Raw genomic sequence first — 10,301 nt, forward strand, 5'->3', positions numbered from 1 at the left:
ATTCATTTGAATCATTTATCACTGACACGATTACGTGCGATGAGGTTAAAATGATGGTTAGTAAAGTTAAAAGATTTGTAACACATTATTAAAAATGATTTGACATGTAAAAATAAAACTAATAAACCTAATGACTTATGAGGTAAATAGATTTAAAAGGTTATTAGAATAGAACAAGTGGAGGAGAAGAAGACCCAGACGTGATAGTGATTTTGTAAGCATATGATTATAAAAAATAATTAAAAAATTAAAAATTCATATAGTTAAGGTTGTGATGATATAAGACATGTGATAATGACGATGAGACCGAAGAAAAAATGATAAGAGATTGGTCAAAATTATATTTATGTGGTTGAATTTTGTTGTGATTTTTTTTTTCGTAAAATTCTAAATTTTTCATTATTTTAAATGTATTATTGAATTTAAAGTAAAAAATATATATATTCTTAAGTTTTTTGTAATTCTTAATGTGTTAATGCATTATATAAAATTACTCATTTAAATAGCTAGTCAACAAATGATAAATATGCACAAGTAAACTAGAGAGAAAAATAGAGTTGAGAAGATGTCAGAAGAGAGAAAGAGAGAGCTATGAAAATATCGAAAAACTGTCTCATCAGCGAGTGAGTATCACTTTCAAGTATTTAAATAAGTGATTTTATGTAATTTAAAAGCGCATTTGAAATCACAAAAAATTTAAAAATCTACCAAAAATGCAAAAATTTAAATACACATTTACAATTACGAAAAATTTTATGATTTCATAAGAAAAAATATAAAAATTTAAAAACATAAATATACTTTTGACCATAAAAAGTTGCAAGATTGGATGATTATATCTTCTAAATGAGCCAATATAGATGTGTATATAAATATAGCAATAGTTTTAAAAGTAATCAAATCAAATTATATCATTAATATTTTATCAGAAATTTTGAAAAAAAGTAAAGTTGCTGGTAGAATAAAATGTATGGTAATTTTGGATTAAAGTTGTTAAAAATGTAAAAAAATAAAAAAAAAGGGTAAAAAATTGAATGGCTAATGTTCAACCATGGGATTGGGACAAAGTGACACCACTTTATAAATCTAAAAGATATCTGACTATAATTTTTAAAAGAAGCGAGAGACAGAGGATGAATATTTATAGCAAATCGTAAAAGAAAAAATAACAAAAAAAATTGAATTCACAATCCAACTTAAAACGAAAAAGCGTGTGAGGGCAAGTTGAGAGGAGAACAAGACGAAAATGGTTTGTCATTTGAGATTTGTCCTTTCAGCAGGGCTGGAACCGGAACCAAGAGATACAGTGAATGGTACTTTGACCATTTTTGCATTTACGAGAGACGTGCAAAGGGACGAGAGATCGCCGCAGCCCCGCTTTCGCCTTGGAGTTCGGAATCGGAATTGGAATTGGACTCCGCACACAAATATTTTATAGTATCAAAATATCACTTTTTATGATGAAAATACATTAACTGTAGTCCAATAAGATGTTGTATCATTAATTGACACCCCCACCCACCACACACCATTCAGCTCAAACTTGCCAAGCTCAAAACTGGATTATCACTTCCCCTCCCCTTCCCACCCCCAAATCCTATGTAACTTTTGCTACCTACTTACGGTTTTCAAATAATTAATCAGATGTCCAAAACTTCCAGTTCTCGCGAAATTTGGTTGGACCGGCCGGTTTCTTTGCTTCCTGTAATAATAATGACAAAAAAAAAAAATCAAGTGTTATTATGCAACAACACAAACCTTGATGCCTCTTCAAGCAGCAGCAGTCTTTGAGATTTCTCATCCTTCAGCATCAGCTCCACTTCGCCAGGAAAATGTCCCTCCGGTTTTTGCCAATCAACGGAAGCGGTTCGCTGCCCCCATGACTTCCCCCACCCATGCAGAAGAAACACGGTTCCGTCGTGTAAAAGAAGGTGCCATTTCACCTGTTCCATAAGACAGGTACAGGCAATTTTATCATTTATTCGACAGGAATAGAGATATACAAAACGTCTCCACTGGAGAGGCTCCCTGCTTTACAATGAATGCGGGAAGACACTATTTGTACACTTACATTTCTTTTATTTTTTTTCTTTGAAAAAAAAAATTGTTTTCACGAATTAAACTCATAACTTTACAGCTGGTCACAAAAGAGCAACCTTACTATTATTACCAAGTTTAAGATCCCTTGGAAGTCACGAAAGTTCATATTGCAACACTAGTTTCAAGAAAGGGGGGTCAACAAGAGGGTGAATTCCAACAACTACTTTGGACGGTATTACCAGTAGTCTATCAGAGTATAAATGGTCAAAATGTTGTTTTCAGACCCTATTAAAAAGGGACGTTATATCTAAAGAAATATTAATCCAGATGTTTTTCGGGTTCATTAACATCACTAATGCAAAAGCATTCAAACTTTTAAAGACATCATTAGGAGAACAAATTAAAGACTCACCGAAGAGATCTAGAGTTGAAGCTTGATTCTTTCAGACCATTTGAAGACATCGGAATGAACTTGATCTCCCCCCAACTCTTCTCCTGTAGCTCCCACTGCCCACCTGGATGATATCTTCAATCAGGGCAAAGTTCCCATTATATTAAACATGAGCCCCACTCTGGGTTCCACGGCCTTCCAAGAGATTTGCTGGAGGGGCGTGATTATATTCCCTTATGTAAGTACGAATGCCAGAGGGATTGAATCGGGTTTTCCCCCGCCAACCTTTTGCAGCCATAAAACCTGCGCTCAGGATGGGAACTGTTTCATCTCCATCAACAGAAAAAACCCCACCCTTCAGGCAAGTGCAGTCGTGCCCACCGTCGGCAGAGGTATCAATCTGAAATGGAATGTAACACTCGGCACCAGAACTTAACTTATAGACATATGCCCTTTCAGTAGGGATTCCAACTCCATACATAGAGAAAATCTCCATGTCAGGAGCATTTGGTAATCTGCAAAAGCATCACGAGCCAAAAGTGATGAATTGAGTGCAAATATTTAGGCAATCCTTAAAATTGCACCCCGCACACAGAGCAAGTATTTTCAGACACTCAGAATTACCCAATACCATTTTCTCCAATTTCTTATAATTATTTGATTGAACACCACAGAATAGCATTTATTTGGCATTTACAAAAGTTCTCATCTTTATCACACGCATCAGGATTGACAACTCAACAACAGAAATAAAGAAATAGACATCAGTTTTTCAAGGGGAAGAGATGGAAGAGAGTGGAGTCTCACTTTGTTTCCAGGGGGTTTGACCAATATCTGTAATGTTCATATTTTTTGTCATCCAAGTTGTCTGCAATTCCATATGAAAAATGAGCACTACCACGTTTCATCATCTTTGGAGCAACAAAATGAAGCAGATTAAGTAATGATCCTGCTGTGTAAACTTTAAAATCTGCAACAGCTTTAATACCCTCCATGCCCATATCATGGTACTCGGTCCATACATCACAGCTCGTTTTGTTTGCAAGGTTATTGCCTTTAACTGCATCCTACAGATACTACGTAAACAAAAGTCAGATATTGAAGCATGCAAAAAACATATCTCTGTGTGTCATAGCCCTTGCACTTTTCGCTCTTGCAGGAAAAGTGCAATCAGCAATTGCCCTTGAGCAGGTGCTCAAGAGGTGCTCGGGTTAGAGTAGTTATGAAATTTTCCCTAGCAAAATAATTTTCCACTTGGACATTAATGCAGTAAAATGGCTTGGTTTACTGTTATATGGTCTTCATATACGTCCAGCAATTAAAATTTTGCATCCCCATGCTAACAATTCACATACCAAATAGGAGTTATTATTTTAAATGTCCAAAAGACTAGCTTGTTGTAACTGTGTGCTTTCCTACTTTGGTGAATAAGAAGAAGGTAGTTCATGCTACTTCAAACCTCCTACAGCTCAGCACACATTGATTTGATTGAAGTCTGAACAACAATGTGAAGGAACATTGTTTCATGCAATTTTCATACACAGCCAAATGCATAGTGAAAGGAATTTCAGAAACCTACTATTGCGTCCATAAACACATTCAGAAGGATGAAAAAGTCATACATAAAGTACTGGAAAATAATTCTGGCAAAGAACATTTTTCATTAAAACACTGACCTTTCATCCGTAGATGCATTTATACATACATTGTAACTCAGCAGCAATTATGTGCAAAGAAAGCGTTTTATAACATGTAACAAAAATTGCGAGTTTTGCAACAAGAAAAATAATTCTTGCAAAAGATTGGTGATGATAAAGGGGCACGAGCAACGACCGTAACTAGATGCTACAGGAAAATGATTACAAAAAAGCAAAAACTTGAAGCACTTAGCTCATGTTTGAGATTAATGGATGGTCAATTCAATGAAGTCTTTCCCGAGTCAATCTCATGGCTCAACCATATTACATTGTGAACCTATTTTGGGCTACAGAAATTACACTCACACAGTTTTGACCTTTCTTGACACCTGCATAAAACTTATTGATCATTTTCTTAATATCCAAATTCTGATCTTTTTTCCTAAAAATGCAACAGAATCAAATTCAAACAAATCACAACATTGTGGTTCATTTGATAAGGAGTTTCAGACACCATGTTTCTGGTTAAAAAACCGAATAACAAAGAAGAAAAGTCTCTTATTTCCATTCTATAGCATGTGATGTGATCTGTGCCTGCACCTAATATGCCTGCAAAAGCAAACAAACACCATAAACTATTTTTTTTCCTCCACTTATTTTTCCTTTTATATTTTCTTCTAAACTTCTCTCGACAGTCCCAACTGATTTCTCATTACTTCGTGAAGAGCCACCAAACCGTTCATCTATCCTTAAAAGCCATATCTCTACCCCATATGTTACCCCTATGTTGTATGCCAATAAACCTTCACTAATACTTGTGAGTCACAACCAAGTGGCTAATAAGGGGCAAATATCTAAACGTCTGGTACCTTCCTCTCCAAGACCAAACAAAATCAACAAAAACCTCAAAAGTAAATGAAAAGGGATCAAGTGTTTAAATAAAAAAAAAAAAATGATCAATTAGGCCATTGACTACCTTTGACATTACATGTATCATGTTGAGACCTACTAGTGTATGCACAACGCAATTTAAAATAAAACGGTTCAAGGGACACTGCTTGCTCTGTTGTCCACCAGATATAAGTATCATCAACAGCTAATGTTGTTTCCACCTCAAACTAGCAAGCATAAAGGAGAGAAAGAATTTTCTGTCCGGGCATTAAAGGAATCGTGCTATGAAGGTACAAAGAGAATTTATATGGAAAACTGATACAAAAGTAGACATGTGTAAGCCATGTACTTTTAGTGTTGCCTGACCAAATCCGTGTTATATGGAACACCGACAATTTCTCATCCTACCAAGTTAAAATAAAAACAAGTAAGAAAGAAAGCCAGCATGGACAAACAAGACAAAAACTGGAAGATTACCCTGAAATCAGTCCTTTTAATTTCTGAAGAGTGTGTCTCAGCTACATCTTTCCCAAATGATATAATCCTTCCATAATGCACGTGTTTTGTATAGCCTGAAATCCCTTTTACAGTTTGGCCCACCATCTGAGTGTCATTGTTCTTCATTTTCTTCAAAATACACTCATAGCCTTCTTCTGGTGACCAGTCAAGGCCACCCCAAATAGTGTCCCCGCCTTTAGGAATCATTGACATTGTTGAATCCCAAGTACGAGTCATCCGCATCACATGCTGGAAAGTTTGTAAACCAAATACATCCATATCTAAAACACCTGGTGCAATACCCCTGCAGGAGTTGAATTTCATAAAAAGCCGAAAATTAATACACATGTTCAGAACTTAAAACATTTATCATATTTGTCTTTTCGTTTGGTAATATAAAAAATTTAATGAATAATTATAGAAACCAAGAACTCTTAGTGAAAATAATTGTCACATGAAAAGTCACTTTGTTCATCTTAATTGCAAATGTAAACACACAGGGATTCTTTAGCAAAAATCCAAACAGGAAATAGATACACATTTTGCAACAAAACAACGCCCTTAACATTGTGGAAAGAAATTTGCCTAGTTAATAAGATACAATATCTGAATTTCAGAATATCCTACAGAATATAAAAGTTCAATAAACATGAAGCATACCTTTCTTTTGAGTTTTAGCATTTTAACACAACTCAAGCCTAGAGCGGAATTACAACTCATGTAATGTCAAAACCACGTTCTTCATGGTGAGAGGGAAATATACTCAATAATAATGTAGATATCTGAGTTTTGGTATCTCCTAAAGCATACCAAAAAAATGTATGCTTTTAGCATGCAAGACAACACTATAACTGGTGGTAAAAGTATTCACACAAGTCACATGACATCACTACCTCTATGAGATGCTGTACCTCCCCTGCCACCCTCTCTATACATCTCACACATTCCTTAAGTTCCATATGAGACAATATCCAAAGCATTTTCCACGATCATGAATAATTAGCTCATACTGAAATCAGCACAAAATCAAGTCGCAAACTAATTTCTAATTTACAACTTTTGAAACTAAGCCCTATATAAACTACAGCCAATAGAAAACCACAATACTTGCCCAGCTAAAAAAAAAAAACTATAATATTACAGATCCATTGAACTAGCAATATTACTGTCTAGCACAGTGTTGCATCAAAGATTGTTTATAATGATAGGATTATACAATAAAATCAATTCACATGGCAGAACTTGAATATGGATCATAGCTTGTTTTCACACGGAATGGAATAAATTTGATTGTAATAGGTCTGAGGCAAATCCATAGTTTATAAATAAAATGATTGTGTTCAACAAAAACAAAACCATAATGATCCTTGCCATAAATAACAAGCAGATTTTATGTCACAACATAAAGTTTTAATAGCCATAAGAAAAACCTGGCAACAGCGATATCTTTCGCTTCGGCAGAAAATAATCCAGAGACTGCTTTTGGAACACCTAAAAATGGACCACCAATATTCATTACCGCCTTTATATGCTTAGCACACCAATCTGGCCCACCTCCGCCACCCATTGGAGTTGATGCCTCAACCCATTTCATGAAATGCAAGAAGTAGAGGACACCCATGGAATGTGGAATCACGACCACCTTTCTCCCACTCGTTGCAACCATCAGTTCTATATTACTTTTCATCCGGCTCAGAGTTTGGTCGCGCACCTGACAGTTCAATTTGGCAGAATATAAATATTGAAGGAGAGAGTAACATATTAGACAGACATAAGTTACCTCAAATATAATAATTACTAGCCCTATATTCCTCATCAAGGTTTCATACAACCCTTTTGGAACAATATTCCCCTTAGTTTAATGGTCTCTTCCATTCTCTATCTACAATGCCCCTATAAAATTGATTACAATTTCAGTCGCTTCAGTTTCAAACACCTTGTTGGAGTTAATTTTAATTGTTTACTTAAAGAAATATGACCATGGCTATGCTGGGTTTGGTTCTTTTCTATGGGGGGTTCAATCCAGTAAGGCAGTTTTGTTCTCTTTATGTTCTATAGTGTTATTTATCCAAAAAGTAAAAAGAAGTATGACCATGCAGACTAGGTAACTCTGGCCAACTTGGCAGGAATGCCAAGCATGATTACCCTCCCTAGGGGCATAAGAATGTAATTCTTATACAAGGTGCAAGTTGATCCAAATTCTATAGTGAAAATATTATAATGCATATAGAGCTAATGCAAGGAATTGGCTAAGCTCTCAGAGTAATAGAATAACATTTTTAGGATAAAAATTGGCGTTCTGGAAATACCTCAGTACTTTGAAATGAGCTCCTCCAATCATATGCAGCCATATACATGTTTTTCTCCTCATATCCTAGGCGTGCCAAATTTGCTATTAGAACTGCCCAAACAAAATAACCTGGTGCAAAGTAATCAGCTGCCACAAGACCAGATACAGGCCTAACTCTTATACCAGGAGGGTCCAATCCAGTTTCATTATCCAGCGACATGTGCTCAACCCAGCATAAAGGTCTGCAGGAAATAGGATGTAAGGAAGAAAAACTGTTTCACGGGTCAATTCCACCAACATTGTTACACAAAAGAGTTAACAGTGGTCAGTTCTGATGTCACTAAAACCAAGGAAGTAATAATCATCAGAGGCACAATTAAGCTAACAGAGCATGTAACAAATGCTAACCCTATTATTTGTATCTGTGTAAACTTGTCCTTCCCAATATTAAAAAGAAGTGTGGAAACTTTTCTCATTTACATATTTCCCCACCCGTGTCTCAGTATTTCCAAGAGAGTTTTTTCTTTTTCTTTTTCTTTTACTTTTCTTTGCTAAGTAGTTATCTACTTTTTCCCTTCACCATGTTTACCATTTCTATCCTTCATAATCACTAAAACCTTTAGGATTCATAGGACCACCAAATACGGCAAAGCAAGCCAATTTGATAAACATTTTGAATTAGGACAGGTTCCATAACTCAAGAAATAGTAAAGGTTCTGAATTAGTGGCAGAGTTTGGATCTACAACCAACTGAAGAAATAGTTACTTTCAAAGTCAACAACCACTTTTACAGCTATCTGAAAACTATAAAGCACCAACTCTCCATTATTTGCTAGATATATCCTCCTCTAAACACTCAGAACCCTTTTTTTGGCTGGATAATATCTTACAACATTTGCTTCACAAAAATGGAAGCAGAATCTCATCTATAATCACAACCATGACTTCCTAGTCATCTAAAGCAACAGAAAATGACTTTTTTTTTTCCCTTCTTTCATTCATTCTCTTTTTCTTTCTGGCATCCTTGCAATCGCCCCGTAAAGAATTAAACACACTTTTTCCACTACATATCACACTGAATACCTTTATGATTCAGAAGTACAGAATTCATCACTCCATTCACAGATCAGAAGAGCATGGTACTAACTAATAGCTATACAAATTAATTAATTTTATCCTATTGGACATTGGGACTACTAGATGCCAGAACCTTCTATTAATTTTACCTTTTGTACACTTCGCCAAATGTTCCACCCCATAGCCTCTTCCTGAACAGTCCTTCGGCGCACTGGTGGCCTTCCCAGAGTTCGAGCCCTCCAGTGACGATCCCGGGAACGAACACCACCGGGTGCTTCACCTGCAACCCCTCTTTTTGCAGCTTCACGCCAGGCGGATCCGGTAACGGCCCGGTGATGGCCTCCGTCACGTACTGAGGGAACGAAGCCGGCATCGCATTGTACAAAAACAGCAAAAACCACCATACCGAACAAATGCAACCGATCAACCAACAGCAACTATCAACGCAACTCCACTTCTTCGGTTTCTTTTCTCTCTCTTCCTCCAATCTACTCTTCCTCGATTTCTCATCCCTATCTCTCCCCTTCTTCTCATCGTCTCCGCCAATCTGCAACTCCGAATTCGAAGCTTTCTTTGTCTCAGAGCCCTTTCTACGCCTCAACATCTACGCGCACACGTATATATGTACCGTATCGATTTGTATACTTAAGTATATGGAGAGAGAGGAAAATAGAGACAGATTCTATAAATGAAGCTCTGTAACTGCTCTGAAGAAAACTACGATTCTCATTTATGGCGTCTCTGGCCAAAGATTCTACCAAACTCAAAGCTGCATACTAACCTATACACAGTGCGTGTATATCTGTAAGTATACGCCGGGAGCGGTGGCCAGAGATAGCCTTGTGGCGGCAGATAGGGGGACTCGACGGAGATATAGAGGCCGAGGCGTGTAGATCCGAAACGCGGTGGTGATTTGCTGCTGGGAGGAGTGATCGTACGGGGTGGAGAAGGCGGGATTGACGTGATAACGATGGGAGAGAGGAGCGTGTTTATATGGAATCCTCCGGAAACAGCCAAAAGAGCTGTCAGTCGGAGGTTCCCGCAGCCCGTATTCCAACTCCTCAGACGATTCCCGAAGTCGAAGGCGGCGTCAGGGAACGAAATTAAAGCATAAAAAGAGGCAAAATCCAAAAAAAAAAAAAAGAAAGGAAAAGATAAATATTTGTCGATTTTAGAATAAATTGCGGCTTGGCACTTGGCTTCGGGATGCCCGCTGTCCCTCCTCTATTTTTTATTTGTATTTTTCGGTCTATCATTTCAGCTGTCGTCGTCCAACTATTAAAAATGACTCCCTCGTCCGATGCAATGCAATTAGCTCCATCACTGTCTTTTCATTTGACACTTTAAAATTATATGGGTGATTGATTATACCTGCAGAGGTTGTCACGCAACGCATCACATTATGAAAAATAATTATATTTATTAATATTATTAAAAAATATATTAAACATTTCCATCGCCTCAAAGTATAACGTAA

At 36.7% G+C, this 10,301-nt stretch overlaps 1 protein-coding gene across 1 annotated transcript; it reads right to left on the bottom strand.

The window, feature by feature from the left end:
• Positions 1-1,248: 1,248 nt before the first annotated feature.
• LOC127795709 (phospholipid:diacylglycerol acyltransferase 1) lies at positions 1,249-9,900 on the bottom strand. Its single transcript, XM_052327562.1, has 7 exons — positions 8,974-9,900; positions 7,767-7,989; positions 6,888-7,168; positions 5,437-5,761; positions 3,239-3,498; positions 2,453-2,946; positions 1,249-1,943 (listed from the first exon to the last, which is right to left on the bottom strand). Exons 1-6 carry the CDS (start codon positions 9,426-9,428, stop codon positions 2,595-2,597), a joined length of 1,896 nt encoding a protein of 631 aa, XP_052183522.1. The 5' UTR covers positions 9,429-9,900; the 3' UTR covers positions 1,249-1,943; positions 2,453-2,594.
• Positions 9,901-10,301: the final 401 nt, after the last annotated feature.

Source organism: Diospyros lotus, chromosome 2, assembly GCF_014633365.1.
Source record: "Diospyros lotus cultivar Yz01 chromosome 2, ASM1463336v1, whole genome shotgun sequence".
Lineage (NCBI taxonomy): Eukaryota > Viridiplantae > Streptophyta > Magnoliopsida > Ericales > Ebenaceae > Diospyros > Diospyros lotus.